The 20,161-nt window shown below is 43.3% G+C and overlaps 1 protein-coding gene and 1 long non-coding RNA gene across 9 annotated transcripts in view; one reads left to right on the top strand and one right to left on the bottom strand.

The window, feature by feature from the left end:
• CCDC60 (coiled-coil domain containing 60) overlaps window positions 1–20,161 on the bottom strand; it is a 204,744-nt gene that overhangs the window by 22,405 nt on the left and 162,178 nt on the right. For all 8 annotated transcript variants that reach the window (XM_001158378.6, XM_063786077.1, XM_009426363.5 and 5 more), the window contains 3 exons: window positions 18,481–18,571; window positions 13,343–13,577; window positions 1,947–2,031 (listed from right to left, as the gene is read on the bottom strand). In XM_001158378.6, coding sequence (XP_001158378.1) covers window positions 1,947–2,031; window positions 13,343–13,577; window positions 18,481–18,571 — 411 coding nt within the window. The remainder of the gene's footprint in view (window positions 1–1,946; window positions 2,032–13,342; window positions 13,578–18,480; window positions 18,572–20,161) is intronic.
• LOC104001710 (uncharacterized) overlaps window positions 1–20,161 on the top strand; it is a 281,675-nt gene that overhangs the window by 150,883 nt on the left and 110,631 nt on the right. The gene's annotated exons all lie outside the window — the stretch shown is intronic.

The following is a 20,161-nucleotide window of genomic DNA, read 5'->3' as shown; positions in this document are numbered from 1 at the left end:
ATCTGATTAAGTGCTTAAAATGTTTCACTGAACTAGATGTTATTTCCATAACATTAGTAATATTTTACAGGGATAATATTATCTAATTCTCACTACAACCCTTTGGGATAGGCTGCTAATGAGCCTCATTTTACAGAATGAGAATCAGACTCAGAGAGATGAAGCAACTTGCCCAACATCACCCGGCAATTAGTCATGGCCATGGAGCCTGACCTTAGTTTGTCTGGTTCCAAAGCCAAGCTTTGATGCGACACAATCTCATTTTATAGATGAGAAAACAGAGGTTTAGAGAAAGGCTAGATGACTTGTCCAAGGGCAACAGGTTTTGGATCCACATCAGTCTGACTCCAAAGCCAGTGCCTGTGCTGTGAGTTCTTACAAAGGAAGGAGCCTCATTGAGCTGATGCTTCATTATTATTGTCTGTCTCTAATGCTTATAAATCAGGCACAGCAGTGGGGGCCTTATGGGTCAACGTTGTCTCTGAGTGCCTCCAAGTGCCACCTTCCAGAGCAGCCCCAATGAGAGTCAAGGCAGCAGCCAGCGAATTCATCATTCACAAGCAGAGGTGAGGTGTGAGGCATGTGAAAGTGCACAGTGAACTGTAATTATGGTAATAACAATAACCAACAAGTCATAGTTGGCATCCCAGTGCGCTGAAGGCGATGATGAACCTCTTCTAGTGCCTCATTTATTTTCAGGAAGGAATTTGCTTACTCAAAGGAATCCACACCTGGGAAGGGAGCTCTGGCTCTAGGCTGTGTGCTTTCTGGGGCTTTTAGAGGTCAGAAGTCTGTGGACGAGGCTTCCCACCAGAAAGCGGATGTCTTAGGTTCAAGTCTGATAGTACCTCCTTATGAGCTAATCATATCGGTTGCCGGCTTGAAACTTCAAAGGATTCCCGCTGCTCTTAGAATAAAAACCAGAATCCTTGAGTTTCATCCCTTTTTGGCTGCATTTCAGTTCCCTGAAGGTGTTGTGGTCCTTTTTGACCACGTTTGCACATGTGCTGCCTATAATACTCTCTTCCCCACCTCCCTAACCGCCCATGCCAGCCTCATCAGGCTGGCTCTTTTACATGCTGTATCCAAATCTCAGCTTAAAGCTTCTTCCTTGGAGGAAACTTCTCTGATCCCCATCCCCAACCCAGACTAGGTCAAATGCCGTTATTATTTGTTCTCACAGTTTCAAGCTTTCCTTTAATGGACACTTCTCACAATAATAATGAGTACACAGCCCATACATGTTCATGAGTATTCACTCAAAGGAGGAATGAATAACCAGAAGATTCCTGAGAAGCAGTGTGGCAGAATGGCAAAGAGAATGGTTTTTGGAATTAGAAATGTCTGGATTTGCCAGGTATGGTGATTCACACCTGTAATCCCAGCATTTTGGGAGGCCGAGGTGGGAGGATCACTTAAGCCATGAGTTTGAGGCCAGCCCGGGCAGTATAGCGAGACCCTGTCTCTACAAAATAATAAAAAACAAAATTAGCCAGATGTGGTGGTGTGTGCCTGTAGTCCCAGCTACGTAGGAGGCTGAGTTGGGAGGATCACTTGAGTCCAGGAGTTGGAGGCTGCAGTGAGCTATGATTGTGCCACTGCACTTCAGCTTGGGCAACAGAGTGAGACCCTGTCTCAGAGACAAAAATAAATGGGTAAGAAAGGTCTAGATTAGAGTGATGGCCTTATCATTCACTAGCTGAGTGACCTTGAACTAGTCACATAGGCTCTCTCAGCCTCATTTCTTGATTTGTAAAATAAAGATAATAGTACCTACCTTGTAGGATTATTGTAAGAACTCAGAGAGGTGATACACATAAACAACAAAGCTCAGTGCCTGTCAGAGAAAATGCTCAACAGTTGGCATTTACTAATGGCAACTACTACTGTTAATGTGATTGCTATTATTCTAAGCTTTATTTGCCCCAGGAGTCAAGAGCACATACCTGGGTGCTTTTCTTTGCATCCCATTTTCTATTGTGACTGTCCTCCGGGCATCTTCCCGAACCATCTCCAGGAGCTTCTGCAGATCTGATGAGAATATGAGAGGTCACCCTTGACCAGAAGCCACCCCTGAGACAGGATTGTGCAGAACAGGATGCAGCCCCCAAACTGGGGTCACCTCTGCTCCTGAGGGTTGGGGATCTGGAGAGGGATTCCACTGGCGTCCAGAAGAGGTGGCTGATAGCGTTGGGCATGTTGCAAATCTGACCATGCCACGCCCCTGCTTAAAACCCATCAGTGGTTCTGTGTTACGTTTGGCTAATGCCTGTAATGCCAGTACTTTGAGAGGTCAAGGCAGGTGGATCACTTGAGGCCAGGAGTTTGAAACCAGCCTGGCCAACATGGTGAAACCCTACCTCTACAAAAAATACAAAAATTAGCTGGGCGTGGTGGTGGATGTCTGTAATCTCAGCTTCTCAGGGGGCTGAGGCATGAAAATTGCTTGAACCTGAGAGGCAGAGGTTGCAGTGAGCCGAGATCGTGCCACTGCACTCCAGCCTGGGTGATACAGTTAGACTCTGAATCAAAATAATAACAATAATAATAAAATAAAAAATAAAACATAAATAAATTCTTTCAACACGGCCTGTGAGGCCTGCCAGGATCCAGCTGCTCGTTTTATCCCCCATTTCATCTCCCTTCCCTTCCCCACCTTAAACTCTACTGCAGCCAGAGAGAACTGTTTCCAAAGCCGAGAATAAATCATCTTGCTCAGTAAACCTTCTCTGATCTCCATAGGCCTGAAGTTTTAAACCAGCAATCCACAGGCTGAATTCAGCTTACAAATGTGTTTCATTTGATTCCATGTGGATGCCAACCTTTTAACACTGGAAGATTTCACATGAAAATCCAGACCTCCAGCTTCCCTAGAAAGGAGTCTGAGATGGGACACACTGCCCCCATTCCTGCTGCATGCTGGACGTGCCTTTAGATAGGCGAGTGCTCTCCAGCTCCCCACAGCTCCCACCACCCCTCCTTGCCTGGCCTAGCTTTTATTTTCATATTTAATATTGATTTTGGCTGGGTGCAGTGGCTCACACCTATAATCTCAGCACTTTGGGAGGCCGGGGTGGGAGGATTGCTTGAGTTCAGGAGTTCGAGGCCAGCCTGGGCAACATGGAGAAACCACCAGTTCTACTAAAACAAAAATATAAAAAAATTAGCTAGGCATGGTGGGGTAAACCTGTATTCCCAGCTACTCAGGAGGCTGAGGTGGGAGAATCACCTGAGCCTGGGAAGTCAAGGCTGCAGTGAGCCAAGATCACACCACTGCTCTCCAGCCTGGACGACAGAATGAGAGTCTGTCTCAGAAAAAAAGAATATTGTTGATTTTTGTATAGTATAGAAATATTTATTCATACCTGACTGTTATGGATTGAATTGTGTGACCCTCTCTGCCAAGATATGCTGAAGTCCTAATCACCAGGACCTCAGTCGATGACCTTATTTGGAAATAGGGTCACTGCAGATGTAATGACCGTTGTGTCATTTAACAATGGGGACCCATCTTGAGAAATGCATCATTAGGTGATTTTGTCATTGTGTGAACATTATAGAGTGCACTCACACAAACCTAGATGGCATAGCTTACTATACACCTGGGCATAGCTTACTATACACCTGGTATATACAGCTTATTGTTCCCAGGCCACAAACCTGTACAGCATGTTACTGTACTGAATACTGAAGGCAATTATAACACAGTGTTAAGTATTTGTGTATCTAGGGATAACAGAAAAGGTACAGCCAAAATAGGGTATGAGATAAAAAATAGTACACCTATATAGGGTACTTATCATAAATGGCGCTTCCAGTACTGAAAATTGCTCTAGGTGAGTCAGTGAGTGAGTGGTGAGTGAATTCGAAGGCCTAGAACATTACTGTGGACTTTATAAACACTGTACACTTAGGCTACAGTAAATTTACTAAAAATATTTTTCTTTCTTCAATAATAAATTAAACTTAGCTTACTGTACTTTTTTACTTTATAAGCTTTACATTTTTTAAATTTCTTGACTCTTTTGTAATAACACTTAGCATAAAACAAACACATTGTATATCTGTAAAAAATATTTTCTTTTTTAATATCCTTGTTCTATAAGCATTTTTCTGTTTTTTAAAATTTTTTACTTTTAAAACATTTTTGTTAAAAACTAAGGGTAGATGCGGTGGCTCATGCCTGTAATCCCAGCACTTTGGGAGGCTGAGGTGGGTGGATCACCTGATGATGGGAGTTCAAGATCAGCCTGGCTAACATGGTGAAGTCCTGTCTCTACTAAAAATACAAAAAAAAAAAAAAAAATAGCCAGATGTGGTGGCAGGCGCCTGTAATCCCAGCTGCTTGGGAGGCTGAGGCAGGAAAATCACCTAAACCTGGGAGGTGGAGGTTGCAGTGAACCGAGATTGCACCACTGCACTCCAGCCTGGGCAACATGAGCGAAACTTTGTCTCAGGGAAAAAAAAAAAAAAAAAAAAAGAAAAGGAAACTAAGCCACAAACACACGCATTAGCCTAGGCCTACACAGGGTCAGGATTATCAATATTGCTGTCTTTCACCTCTACATCTTGTGCCCTGTAAGGTCTTCAGAGGCAGTAACAAGTAACACACATGGAGCTGTCATCTCCCATGATAACAATGCCTTCTTCTGGCATATCTCCTGAAGGATCTACCTAGGGCTGTCTTACAATTCACTTTCTTTTTATAAGTAGAAGGAATACACTCTAAAATTACAATAGAAAATAAAGTGTAGTACTTATATAAACCAGTACCATAGTCATTTTATCGTTATCAAGTACAGTACTGTGTACTGTATATAATTGTGTTATACTTTTATATGCAGTATAAAATGCAGTAGGTTTATTGACACCAGCATCATTACAGACCTGTGAGTAACATAGTGTGCTATGATATCATGATGGCTAAGATATATATATTAGGCAATAGGAATTTTTCAGCTTCATTCTAATCTTATGGGACCACTGTCGTATATGTGGTCCATTGTTGACTGAAACATTGTTATGTGACACGTGATTGTAGTTAAGTCAAGGTGACATCATATTGGGGTATGATGAACCCTCTATCCAATGACTAGTGTCCTTATAAATAGGAAAGAGAGATATATAGGGAAAAGGTGGCTATGTGATGACAGGGGCTCTAGATTCAAGTGATGCATTTATGAACGAAGGAATGCCAAGGATTGCCAGCACCCACCAGAAAAGGAGAGAACTATTCTCTCCTATGGATTTCGGAAGATGCATGGCCCTATGGACATGTTGGTTTGGATGTTTAGTATCCAGAACTGTGAGACAATAAGTTTCTGTTGTCAGAAATTTTACAGCAGCTGTAGGAAACGCACACACTGACACTCCAAAAAGTTGGAAAATGAAATAGAGATGGAGTAAGTTACGTGCCTCAAGAAAAGTGGGAGAGTGGAAGTGAATGGTCCTGTCTTATGTGGATACATATTTGCAAATCCCTGGATATCTCAATTCTTCCCACTCCCTAACGTGGAATCTGCTTTGATACAAAACCAGGAGCTTTGGGACCGCTTTTTCCTAATGTTTGTAGCTGTCCACGGTGCTGAAACATCACAGTGTGAGGTTGTCCCTTGATGACTGTGACTACACCAGAATTTCTCTCCAGATTTATGAACAAGAATTGGGAAGAAGGGACTTGGAGTGAGAAGAGGAGAAAATACACAGACAGAGAGCCATTGGAGATCAGAGATATGTCAAGAAATAAAAGAGAGGAGACTTTTGAGATGGTTTTTAAATAATCCCAGGAACTAAGAAGAAAACTACGACAGCCAACTACTGGAACGTGAGCAACCAAAGGGAGAGCCTTAAACACATATTCTTAGTGGTGCAACCTGATTGCATCTCAAAATGAACAAATATGCTAGATGGCTGTCTCCACTGGATAAAATAATTTTTGATTTTTATTTTCTGTCTTTGTGGGAAATATTGGTGGCTTGCACCATCTCAGAACAGAGAGCAGTGTGGCTGATGTTGGTTTCATGCACTTTCGATAGATCTATCACATTTTCCTCCCTCCTCTGGGGTTCTGGAAGAATGCTATCTTCCCATCTCCGTCCATTGCACCTGGTAGGGTGCCCACCTGTGGACTCCTGCAGCACACTGTCCTTCTGACCCCCATCACAGCATTGATTTCATGTGATAGCCATTTTCTGTTCACTTGCAGGTCTTCTCCTCAGGCTGTGAGTTCCTTGATGTCAGGGGCCACATTTTATTTGTCTTTTTATTGATAGCACCTGGCAGCATGCTTAGCACATGGGGTCTCAGCCAATAGTTGCTAAATGTAAAAGTGAACTAGGGAGGAAATAGAAGGAAGGATTTGGGACTATGAGTTAGATTTGGATATCGATGAACGATGACAATACCAGTGCAGACACCTCATTCCTTAGTGGGTACCTGCAGTTGGCTCAAGCTCAGGCGTCAAAAGCCATACCTGGAAGGGAGGCGTGAAGCCCAGTGCTTCCCAAGACCATTTGTGTGTTGTGTGCCTCCAGCTCTGCATATTAATGCAATTACTGGGTGCTAGGGAAAGAATGCCTTTCCTTAGTGACTTTGGAGCCATCTAGGCTGTGATAAATGTCAGCATTAAGCCATTTTCTACTCCAGCTCTCAATTTGTGGGCATGATTCCATTTAACTTGAACTTGACCTTTATTTTTGTCTTGTCATGCCAACCTTCCCTAGAGCCACAGATCCTAGAATCCCTGGAGTGTGTCCAGAAGCCTATTAGTAAGGGAGCTGTGATTGGTTCTCCAAGTTTCTTCCCTTCTCTTTAGAACCAAGCAGCAACATCTGACTGCTCCACCACTCCTACCCCCAACTCATAAGCAAACAAGCCTAAGGGTGGGTGGATATGGATATCAGCAAATGACCACAGCGACCTGGTACATCAAGCAGTCCTTCTAGAGCACCAAATGTCAAATTATATCCCCAGAGAAAAAAATCCTGACTTCCTTTCCCCATCTTCCATGCCCAGCCTGTCTAAGAATCTCACCCTTGAATGCCTAAATCCATTTCTTCTTTTTGGGGAGGGGGAATAGAGGAAGTCTTTTTGTTGTACGGGGCTGGTTTGAAGGGAAACATGAGATGGCATAGGACTCATGTTTTTGAGTTGTTATTTAAGTGAGTTTCTCCTCTAATAGTTCCAAGACTCAGAGCTTCAAGACCAGCAGGAGGAGTAGCCTGGGCTTTTGTTTCTTGGGAATCTCCCTGCCATTGATTTGGGGAGGGGATCATTCCCCAGAGAGGCTGCAACCTGCTGTCTCCAGTGATTTGCATCCACAAATACTTCATTATGCAGAAACCTTGGAAATTAGACCTTGGTCAAATAGTATGTCTCTTAGAATAGGACTCCTGAATTCAGAATCAATTTGAGGAGGTTTTAGAAGGCAAGAGAGGCTGGGAAATTAATCTACTTTTGTCAAGGCTGTGACAAATTGGATGGAGGTTAAGGTATAAATGGAGGAAAAGGTTTGGGAGGCTAAAGTAGCAAACTTTTCCTCCCAGAGGAAATTCATTTTTTTTCAGTCATTTTTGTGTTCCTACTGTGTGCTGGGATGAAGGTAAATAAGATGTTACTGTTGCACACTTGTGGGGAGCTCACATTCCTTTTCCCCTTCTTTCTTAGTAATTGAACTGTGATTCTTTCTATGCATACAAGGGGAAGCATTTGCTAGCTCATTTTTTTCAACATCCTTTGCAGCTGGGCATAGCCCTGTGACTAAGTTCTGGGCAATGAGATTTTAGTAGAAGTGTAGTATGGGGCTCCTGAGAGGATTGCTTAAACTCAGCTGGGAATGGACACTTTCGTACTTTGCTTACTTCCTTCTTCTTCCATCCTAGAATGTGAGTGTGATGGCTGGAGTTCTGGCAGCCATGGTGGATTATGAAGTGATGTTAAGGATGACACAGAAGAAAGAGGGGGAAGTAGGATTCCTGATAATCTATGGAAGCCACCTTACCAGCCCTGGACTGATCTTCTTTAATCTGTACAAAAAATAAGCTTTTATCTTTTTTTAAGCCACTGCTTTTTAGGTCTCTGTACTGAGCCATGAGAAGGGCCTACTGGATGCAGTGAGATGCATTTTAAGTTAAAATTAATAATTCAATATAAGCAAATACCAACTACTAAGAGACAAGAGAAGAGGAAACCTGGGTGAATCAGAGAAGGCTTCACAGAGGAGGGAACATTTGAACTGGGTCTTGAAGGTTCAGCAGGAGTCCACCAGACTGAAGGGTCAAGCATGAACAGGCATTTCAAGTAGAGAAAGTCATACAAGAGTGTGCATTGTTTAAAAAGAAGAAAGTGTTTTGATGAGGTTGGAGTGCCCCACCTAAGGTGTGAACTAGCAAGAGCTGACCTGGGCAGCCTGGGGCAAGATCAGAGGTAATGTATTAGAGAAAAGGCAGAGTCATTGAAAGATGTTGAGCTAGAGAGAACTATATCAGATTTTTCATTTAGAAAGTCCCTTCTGACTCAACGTGGAGAAAAGTAAGTGGGTAAAGGCAGGAAAAGAAGCAGGGAAACTAGTTAGGAGGCTGTTGTTGTTTTCTAGGTGAGAAGTGAAGAGATTCTAGACCAGAGGTCCAAAACTCAGGTGGCCTTCAGGGGCCAGGTACCAAAAATGAGTGACACAAGTTGATGTAAAAAAAAATCAATTTGCTCTCTTGGTCCATCGTTTATTTTTTATTTTTTCCTGAAGACTTGGGTAAAGCAGAGCAATCAAGTCTGAGTTGAGGGCCAGATTTCCTGGGTTCAAATTATGTCTTCATCACTCACTAGCTTTGTGACTTAGGGCAAATAACTTAAGCTCTCTGTGTCCCAATGTTCTCATCAGCAGAATAGGCATGAAGAAGTTCTTGTGAGGATTAAATGAATTAATGTACATACAAAGGAGCTGATACAAAAATACTTTTAAGTGTTAGTTATAGTTTTATCATCACCATCATCATCATCATCATCATCATTCTAAAGAAAACAATAGGGCAAATGTGATAGTAAATGGTCACACACTCAGCCAACCAGAGCAATTAGTGGGGCAATAGGGAGTGATGAAGACTGTGGAAAACTGGAGAACACAAACCCCACTTAAAGGGACCAAGCTCCAGTTGATCGTTGTCATTCAGGGTTGCAGGCCCGCTGTTACCACAAGGAGTAATTTATTTTATCTGTAGAGATGGGGTCTGGCTATGTCAGCCAGGCTAATCTCGAACTCCTGGCCTCAAGTGGTCCTCCTGTCTTGACCTCTCAAAGTGCCAGGATTACGAGTGTGAGCTGCCGTATCTGGCCAAGAGTGTTTTGTTTGTAAAAAGTCAGATGTTTTAGGTAAAACATCTTAATCTTTAAAAGTCGCAGCTACTTTTCAAAAAAACACAAATTTTTGTGTATGCTAAACAAAACATAAGTGTCAGGATCTCCGTATGTGCCCCTAGTTTTCTATCTTCAAGACAAAAGCAATAGGTGTGAAGAGGGTAGGGTTTGAGGGAGTTTTAGGAGACAGCACTGATCAGAGCAGGTGAGTGATTGGATGTGAGAGGAAGGTGGCCACTGGGGACAGGCCTGCAGTGTTGCAGGTGCCTAGAGAGATGCTCCATTTACCCCTCCCCTCATTGCAAAGTCTCCTTCCTCTGCTACTCCCTTCTGCCACCAGCGCCAGTGTTCTGTTTGCCCCAGGAGAACCATGGGCAAGCTCTGGGACTGGGGTGGGGCCTTGAAGCTGGGCTATCGCTCTACTCTTCTTATTTAAGAGCAAAGCTTTTAGAGTTGAAAAAAAAAATGAAGACATGGATATAACACCAATAACCACAAAAACACCTTGGAAAAGTAGATCAGGTCTAGTCCCTCCTGTACTGAAAACTTTCCAGATACTTCCTCTTGCACCTGGAATAATTCTGAAGTCTTACTTGCTCCACAAAGGCCCTGCGTGCTCTGGCCCCTGCCTCCCTCCTCAGCTTCAGGTCTTCAAGTCTCAGTTCAAACATCAGACCTGAGAGAGGCTCCCTTGATCACCCTTGCTAATTTAGCTCCATGCCCACCAACGGTCTCTCTCTATCCCAGCATTCTGTTTTGTTCTCTTCCCAGCTCATACTATATGCAACTGCCTTGCTAGTTACAATTTCCTTTTTTTTTTTTTTGAGACAGAGTCTTGCTTTGTTGCCAGGCTGGAGTGCAGTGGTGTGATTTCAGCTCACTACAACCTCTGCCTCCAGGGTTCAAGCGATTCTCCTGCCTCAGCCTCCTGAGTAGTTGGGACTACAGGCACATGCCACCACGCCCAGCTAATTTTTGTATTTTTAGTAGAGATGGGATTTCACCCCATTGGCCAGGATGGTCTTGATCTCTTGACCTTGTGATAAGCCCACCTCAGACTCCCAAAGTGCTGGGATTACAGGCGTGAGCTACCATGCCATGCCATGACTTTCTTCTTTATTACTTTATTTTTATAGACATGGTCTCACTCTGTTGCCCAGGCTGGAGTGCAGTGGCACAACCATAGTTCACTGCAATCTTGAAATGCTGGACTCAAGTGATCCCCCTACCTCAGCCTCCCAAGTAGCTAGGACTACAGGCATGTGCCACCATGCCTGGCTAATTTTTAAAATTTTCCATGTAGAGATAGGGTCTCACTATTTTGCCCAGACTGGTCTCAAATTCCTGGACTCAAGCCATCCTCCTGCCTTGGCCTCCCAAAATATTGGAATGACAGGCATGAGCCACTGTACCCAGCCTAGGGATTTCTTATTTATCATTTGTCTCTTCTAAAATTTAAGTTTGGGAAGGGCAGGTAATCAAGTAACTCAGTTTTCGGTGCACAGTAGGTGCTCAAAAAGTATGTGTTAAATGAAAGAAGAATCAAGAAATCCGTAAGTGGCCAGGAAGCTGAGGTGGGAGGGTTGTTTGAGCCCAGGAGTTTGAGGCTGCAGTGAGCCATGATTGTGCCACTGCATTCCAGCCTGGGCAACAGAGTGAGACCCTGTCTCTAGGAAAAAAAAAAATATATGTATATATGTGTGTATATGTATATGTGTGTGTGTATATATATGTATATATATGTATATGTGTATATATGTATATGTATATATAAGTATATGTGTATATATATGTATATATGTATATGTGTATATATGTATGTATGTGTATATGTGTATATATGTATATATATGTGTATATGTGTATATATATGTGTATATATATATGTATATATATATAAGAATCGCATATCTGCTGATGGTCTATCTTAGTTTCTTCCCATCTCAGATACTACTTCTTCTGTTCAGAAAACAGCTTTTCGGGGCTTGGGACCTTTCCCAGCCCCCTGTTGACAGGCAGGGGCGGTGGGGATTTTTCCTGTTGGCAGTCATTACTCTGAACCCTGACCACCCAGTGGACTTTTGCCCTTCTGCTCACTTCCATCTTTGACCATCAGGGCCCTACACAGATTCTTGGTCTGCCTTGACCTCCTTTTTCGCCTCCTTGAATCTATGCGACACACAATCCTTGTCACTCAGCCCAGCCTCGGCTGCCACAGGCATTCCAGATGGTGTGAGAGAGAACACTGGCCACCAGTGTTGTCTCAGTTCTGTCTCTGGACACCACTGAGGGGACACAGCAGATGGGGAGAAAGCAGGAAGATGTCCCGTGCATCAGAGTCAAGAATTTTGTGGTGGGCCATTCCTCCTTCATGTCCCTGTCTTACCCTCTCTTCTTTCTACCTTCTCCATCTTTCTGTATGAATCCTTCTGGATCCTTCTCTTGCTTTTCTTATCTCCTTTTACTATACAAGCTCAAGCCAGAAAGTTCTGAAAATGAATGTTTTATATGACTTATGGAATCCAGTCATGATTCTATCTAGTAGAGATCCACAGCACCCCACTCAAAATATTGTGCAAAATAGTGTATATGTGTGTGTTTGAATTTTTTTCTTGTGTGAGGGCTCATAGCTTTCAATGAATTTTCCTATTTTCCTTCCCTTCCCCATTCCCCCTTCCCTTCTTCTCTTCTTTTCTCTTTTTGAGACAGGGTCTTGCACCATTGCCCAGGCTGGAGTGAAGAAGCAAATCACAGCTCACGTCAGCCCCTACGTCCTAGGCTCAAGCGATCCTCCCACCTCAGCCTCCTGAGTAGTTGGAACCACAGGCACACACCACCATGCATGGCTAATTTTTTTTTTTTTTTGAGAGATGAGGTTTCACCACGTTGCCCAAGCTGATCTGAAACTCCTGAACTCAAGCGATCTGCCCAGCTCCATCTCCCTAAGTTCTGGGATTACAGACATGAGCCACCATGCCTGGCCTAATTGGATATTTTTAAGGGACTTGTCTCCCTCATATTTTGAGCCACTGAAAAGACTTTTTCAGGTCACAGAGTGATGCAACTTCCATCTATAAAATGTTCAGAAAAGACAAATCAGTAGAGACAGAAAGCAAGTTTGTGGTTGCCTGGGGGCTCTGGGTAAGAAGGGCAGAAGGTTTTCTTTCAGGTGGTTGGAAATGTTCTGAAATTAGATTGTGGTGATGGTTACACAACTCCAAGTTTACTAAAAATCACTGAATTGCACATTTAAAATAAGCGAATTTTATGGTATGTAAATTATATCTCAATAATAAAGCTGTTTAAAAATGTAGACACCGAATTTCAAAGACTTAGTATAAAAGAGGATATAAAATATCTCATTAATAATTTTTACATTGGTTACACATTGAAATGATAATGTTCTGTATAAACTGGGCTAAATTTAAAAAAATGCTTTTTTTGAGATGGAGTCTTCCTCTGTGGCCCAGGCTGCAGTGCAGTGGCATGATCTCGGCTCACTGCAACCTCGCCTCCCAGGTTAAAGTGATTCTCCTGCCTCAGCCTTCCAAGTAGCTTGGATTACAGATGTGTGCCGTCACGCCCAGCTGATTTTTGCATTTGCAGTAGAGACAGGGTTTCACCATGTTGGCCAGGCTGGTCTCAAACTCCTGACCTCAAATGATCTGCCTGCCTCAGCTTCCCAAAGTGCTGGGATTACAGGCATGAGCCGCAGTGCCCAGCCTAAATAAAAATATTTTTAAAATTAGAAAAGGGCAGTTGGTGACCACAGGCTGTCTCTGTAGGAGAAATGGCTTGGGGCAACCCAAGTTATGGAGTATATTTCTGATCTCCACTGGGGAAAACAAAGAGGTCCAAGGAAATTGAACAAGGATGCGGGATCCCATGTCACCTTTAAATGAGTGGAGGTGGACTTGAGGCAGGAGCGTTTCTTGATGTCTGGCTTAAAGGCAAAGGGTCAGGGTAGATGAGTCAGATCTCAGGTAGGACTTACTCATATACAGAGGTTCTTCATCTGGCTTGGTTGAAGATGACTCATTGTCCTCAATGTCCTTGCTGCTGGTCACCTGGGTGTTCACACTTGGGGGCTCATCCGAGCCAGGGTTCACAGAGATCATGCTGCTCTGGGGAGAGGACCCCCCACTGGCCCGACTCAGACTGAGTGTGGAGCCTCGCCGGCTTGGTTTGCGGTTGGTGACTCGCATTGTGGGAATTTTGAATTTCTTGGTCTAAAGGAAAGAGAAGAAAGAGAGGTTTCAGGAAGGAGGGGGAAAAAGATGGAAGAAAGAAAGAAAGGAGGGAAGGAGGAAGGTGGGGAGGGACAGCAGACAAAAGCAAAGCCTGGGTCTGACTGTGAATTCCTTCTGGCTCTTTCCAAACACCATGAGATATATTCTGGATCTGGAGTGACCTTTTGTCACAAATCGAGATAATGTTAAAATGTGTATTATTTGAAGCAAATGTGGTGGAGTATATTCTATTGAACGAGCTCATGGTTGCCCAAGAAGTCACCATAGGAAGCCAAATGTGTTTTCCATGATGATGTCAAGGCCTAGAACAGGTTTTGACTTTTCTTTTGTAGTAACGATTGGAGTTGATTTTCAAACTGTATATGAGGATGGGTCTAATTTTTTAACCACATCTTGGTTTTGGCTCCAAATTCCATGTGTACACTTCCTAGTCCCCCAGTTGACACCTGGGCCTCAAAGAATAATTTGTAATCATGGAGGTTTTCTAAAGAACACAGAATAGGGAAATTGTAGGCCTGACATTTAGGATGTGAGTGGGAGGAAGCAGATTTTTCTGGTGCAGTGGCATTCTTGGGGGAGGAGCCATGGTTGTAGTGGGCTAGGAGAATTGGATGATAAGTTCTGGAAGGAATTGAGAGGTAGGTAGGGAAAGTCCTGTGGATTTTTAGAAGGAAAGGAGTAAGAAAGAGTACACACAGACTGTCTGTGTGTGTGTCTGTGTGTACCTTCCTGTGAGATTGGTGTCACTTCAGAATGCACTGTTTGGGGTTATGTCCTCGTATAACTCATGATCCAAGTTTCAGCGAGGCTTCCTAACCTCCTCAAGGTCACAGCAAGAAAATAGCAGAACCAGAATTCAGACCTAAGTCAGGTTAATGCCAAAGCTCATTACTATGCCTGGCTTCAAAATACTTCAAAAGTTTTTTTTCAGTGGCATTGAAAATGCCCTTTATCCCATGCTAATGATTCTTTATGACATCTAAAATGCCAGGTTTACAAGGGGGAAGAATAGGCCCTCAGATGCCCCAGAGAAAGAGCTCAACACAGAGTGGGCTATAGTTTATATTCACTTAATAGAAATAATTTTATCTGAGCACATTTACAATGAAAGCTCTTGACGGATAGACTGGTGTTTTCTTTAGATGAAATTCATAGTGTTTGACACCCTGGGAAAGGTGATAGGGAGAAGAGACAGCATTGAAGACCACACCAACATTTAATACACATTGCGCAGGGTGGAGAGAATTGTATTCAGCAGAATTCATTTCAGGGAGTCCACTGTATGTGATCAGAAGCAATATTTTGAATGGCTACCTTGTAGGGCACTGAATATGGGTGGAACCTTCTTGCACTAGAAGAGGGGAGGGATTTCTTGGTTGCACAGGAGAGGGAGAAGGTTGGGGAAGAGGAGGGAGAGGCTGTGGGCCTTAACATATGATCTCTCCCTGTGCCTGCCTCATCTCTCTCAAATCTTCAGTGAAATTCTATACAAACGACAGAATGCTTCAGAATATGATAGACTGGAGAAATGGAATTTGAACTGGATTTAACCAGACCTTCAAGAGGCCATGCAAGTTACAAAATGACTGATCAAGAAATGCCAAGCACCCAAAGCAGGCATGTCCTCTCCTTTGATAAATTAGGAGCTTGGTACAATGATCCTGTTGTCCTGACACTGCAACTGGTCAAGAGCTTGCAAAACTGACAGAAGGCCCCTCTACTCTTTGTCATTCTGGGGAGAGATGACATCAGAGCTCAGGGATGAAACATGTAGAAGTTGCCTCTTTCCATTTTATCTAGAACAATATGAATTCCTGACTCTAGGAACCAGGTTCTTCAGATCAACGTAATTTTTTTATTTTTATTTTTATTTTTATTTGACAGGGTCTGACTCTGTTGCCCAGGCTGGAGTGCAGTGGCGCAATCTTGGCTCACTGCAACCTCTGCCTCCCAGGTTTGAGCTATTCTCCTGCCTCGGCCTCCCAAGTAGCTGGTATTACAGGCGCCCACCACCATGCCTGGCCAATTTGTTGTTGTTGTTATTTTTGGTAGAGATGGGGTTTCACCATGTTGCCCAGGCTGGTCTTGAACTCCTGAGCTCAAGCAATCTGCCCACCTTGGTCTCCCAAAATGCTGGGATCATAGGTGTAAGCCACTGTGCCTAGTAAAATCAATGTAATTTTTGAAGGGTGGACAGATGGTGGCATGAGGCAGCTTGGAATCTTGCAGTGAGCACTGGAGTCAGAGTCAGGGTACCTCAGGGGGCCTTGAATATGTCACTCTGCCCTGTCTCAGTTTCCTCATTTATAAAACCTAGGGGATAGCCTGGGACAATTTCAGAAGAGCCTTCCATATCCAGGGGTGTCTTCCTTGAGCTAGGATTTCATCTTATGCTCCCAAAGTTGCCATTAATTAAAATTTAATTAACCATCCTAGCCAGGAAATCCAAAGTGAAGGGCTGACACTTGTGATTAATTGAAACTGGCAGAAAAATAAAATGTAGGGGGAAGATGTGACAGGCACTGGCTTGCTTTTATTGAACTGAACCTCTCTGAATTGACTTAAATCCCTAAATGCTGCTTCTCTATTTTTTATATTTCACTCAGCAGTTGTGTTAACCAGTTGCTATGTTCCATCTCAGTAGGGATTGATTTTTGGCAACGGAGGAAAAGAATTTGCTGAAAGGTTCCTTACACTTTCTGTGAAGTAGGGGTTGCAGACTGGTGGCCCATGGGGAGACATGTTTAGCTACCCAGGATTTTACAAATCGGGAGACTTTTATATAAAAATGTAAGTTTTTTGTTTCTTTTGAAAATGATAAGCTCTGGGCTCCCATTCTCACAAGGCAAAATGAGCTAAAGCTGCACAGAGGTTCTTCCCTTTAGCTGTGCAGGAGTGCTCCAGTTTGCCACAGACTCCACCACTCCCTACTGTATCACACTCAGCCTGATCTTTTCTTTTATTAATAACACAATTTGCCTGGCCCCTATGAACACTGCCTAGACATACAGAAGAGTATCAGGGGAAAAGAAGAGTATTGTCGGAGCTGGTTGGATTCCCTCCTTCAAAGTCCTCATTTTATAGGTAGACAAACTGAGGCCCAGGACAGGGGAAAGGATTTGTCTGAGGTCACACAGTGAACTGAGTCAGCATGGCTGAGCCAGGTCTCCTGCAGCCTAATTGAGTGCTCCCCCATGCCCAGAGTGGAACGTGCTGCAGCCCAGGATTTGACCCACAAACTTGAATTCAGTTTTGCAAGACTTCAAGCACAGCTATTCATTCTCCCCCTCCCCTCCTCCAATTTTAGTGGTGAATATCCCTGAAGGATTTTTCTTAAAGGTTTGTAGCTCCTGCTGCTTTTTCTGTGCATTTCTGAAGACGGATGCACACTGTATCTCTATAGCAACTTTCTGCCATAAAAACCAAGGCTCTTCTTAAATCTAGGAGCACCCTGATGAAAGAGTAAGAAAATGGTGAAATTCTTCATGAGGGGCAACTATAATCGTGGGGTCGGGAAGACCAGGCATTGGATGTTTATATCTTTAATAAACCTATTGATGTTTATATGTTTAATAAACTATGTTTAATAAACAGACCCAGAATTAACTTCTGGCTCTGCCAGTACCCAGCTGGGTAACCTTACATAAGTTACTTAACCTCTCTGAGCCCCCAAATACCTCCTCTCTCACCTGGGGGTAAGAATAGTGCCCCATAGGGTTATTAAGAGGGCATAACTGGATAATATTCCTACAGAAGCTTCCTTGGCACAGAACCTAGCCCATTTACAATTATGTTGAACAGTGGCCTCTAAAATTTACATAACCACAGTAATGCTAAGCATTCTCACATTTTCAAAGTGTGTTTGCCTTATATTTATTTCCTGGGATTCTTCACTAAAGTTGTGAGGTAGGCAGGAAAGGGCATTATATCCATTTCATAGGTTAGGGGACAGGTTCAGCAAACGCTCTAGTTCTGTGCTCTATTACCTTTACCTGTCTCAATATTACCTTTTGCCATTATTATTATGATGATTATTAGGCTTGTTTATTGAGTAGATGAGTTTGGGAGGTCCTGGGTTAGGAATACTTTTGGGTAAAAAGAATCTGTATCTTGGTGTCCTCTTAATAACTGCACGTTCTAGTTTGTAGAAAATCTTTGTTGAATCACTCACTTTGTCTTTTCTTTTTCTTAGAGACAGGATCTCACTCTCTTGCCCAGGTGGGAGGCTGGAGTGCAGTGGTGGGATCATAGCTCACTGCAGCCTCCAATTCCTGGGCTTAAATGATCCTCTCACTTCAGCCTCCCTAATACCTGGGACTACAGGTGCACACCACTATGCCCAGCTAATTTTTAATTTTTTGTGAAGATGGGGTCTTGCTATGTTGCCCAGGCTCGTCTCAAACTCCTGGGCTCAAGCGATCCTCCTGCCTTGGCCTCCCAATCCTTTGGGATTACAAGCATGAGCTAGTGTGCCTGGCTTTTATTTTCTGACTGGGTTAAAGTGGGGTGGGGGTGGGGGGCGGTGAGGGAGGAAGCGAGGGAGGGAGGGAGAAGGAGAAAGAAATGACTGTTATTGATTTAGAAGATAGAGTGAGGTGAGTCCATTTCCTTCTGGTGACATCTTGTTAAGCAGCTGCTTAGCACCCCCTCCTGTCCCCATTATGTAGTGTCCAGCCAAATGTCATTTCTCCTATAATCCCTAGATAACTGTTTTAATTAAAATTTACAAAAACCATCCAACAGCCTGTGGCTCTGACTTCCCTTCACTCCGAGAACCAACTAGGAAAAAAAAATTCCCATCAGAGAAAAGACTGGCAAAAATACTCCTCAACACAAGCTGGGACCTAGGAGCCAAAGGGTTGAGTCGCGTGTGGTTGGTTACCTTTGGCGCTGTGACGAAATGCTCCCATTTCTGTCCCATGGACTTGTCCTTATTGATTTTTTTAATGGTGCTCTTGCTTCCACCCGGGTCCCTGAGTGAGAAACAGCTTAATGAGTTTTCCGTTTCCAGAGCCTTGGTTTATTACAAGTTCTTTTAAGAAATGCAATAAATAGAGGAGGAATGGTGGCTGGGCTCTGTTAGGATTTCCTCCCCCACTCCTCTACTTGTTAAGAAATGGGGGGGATAGTTCTCCATAGCTGGCTCTTTTGAGTGAAATCGAGGTTTGGAGAGACTTTTGCTTACTGGGTGGAGGAGGGAGGTGGTATATATTTGCATGTTTTTTGCATCTATTTGTATTTTAGACTCGGTCCTCTCCTAGAATCCTGGGCAGGTCTGCGATTACTCCTGGGGGGTGAATTGAAAAGCATGTTCATTTCTAAATCTTTGCTTTTTCTGTTGCCCAAGGGGTCCACCATCAGGGACATTTCTGAGAGACACGCAGAGAATATTACTGGGTGGGATTGAGGGTGGGGCTGATGGGGGTGGATTGCACAATGAAAATCACTGATTGGAGGTTGACTGGGCAAAAGTTCTCTACGACACTATGTGCAACACCTTTCTGTGCCTTCTGTCCGTATCATCTCAATCACTATAACCTTGTGATGTAGTCATTGTCATCCCATTTTCAGATGAGAAAACAAACTAAGGGAGTTTAAGTCACTTACTTACAGTGAAACGAATGAAGCTAAAGCTTCAGGGCTCCTCACTAGTGTGGGTCCCTCTTCCAGGATCCTGTACCTAATTTTGTATTGTAATTTTGTATTTTTTTTTCCTAAAATGCCCTCTCCCCAGTTAAATAAGCTCCAGGCTCCACAAAACCTGGATCCTCCTGTCATGGGTTGGGAATTTTCTGGATAGGAGACTGAAGCCCAGTAGGTTCTGTTAGTGACACACCCATAATCCCTTGTATGAAATCTGTGGGACCAGATTTGTTGCCAAATTAATAATTTTGGCATTTTGGAAAGGAAACATGCTGCATATACTGTATGTTAACATAATCCCTCTGAGGGGGCTAAGGGGACAGCATCCTGTAACCAAATACATGAATATTTCTGCAATGAAACACATGGATATTTACACTAGGTGGGAGAAATAAAGACCAGAAGTAGCTTCAAGTCCAATTTTGCTGCCAACTTCAATTGGTTCCTGTCAGATTTTGCTGCCAAATGAGTTATGAAAAAACTGAGTTTTCAGAGCTTGTGGATTTTGGACTTGTGGCTATGGGGCAGTGGGTCTCTACTGATAAGAAAGCAGGGAGTCTCAACGTGTGATCTCTCAACTACCTTTACATATCGATTGATCGACTGACTGGTCTATCAATCTCTCTGTCCATATATATCTCTTCATCCATTCATCCATCCACCTATCTGTTTCTTTATTCCCTTTTTCTTTGCAGAAAGAATTTTATATCACAAGGATCCTTTTAATTATTTGTCTAGCTCTCGCCTAGCAGAGAGCAGGAACTTGAAATAAGAAGACGAACCGGGCTCATGCCTGTAATCCCAGCACTTTGGGAGGCCAAGGCAGGCAGATCAACTGAGATGAGAAGTTCGAGACCAGCCTGGCCAACATGGTGAAACCCTGTCTCTACTAAAAATACAAAAAAAAATTAGCCAGGTGT

Source organism: Pan troglodytes, chromosome 10 (genome assembly GCF_028858775.2).
Source record: "Pan troglodytes isolate AG18354 chromosome 10, NHGRI_mPanTro3-v2.0_pri, whole genome shotgun sequence".
Taxonomy (NCBI): domain Eukaryota; kingdom Metazoa; phylum Chordata; class Mammalia; order Primates; family Hominidae; genus Pan; species Pan troglodytes.
Note: the sequence above shows the minus strand (reverse complement) of the source record. Positions and strands in the feature narration are given on the sequence as shown.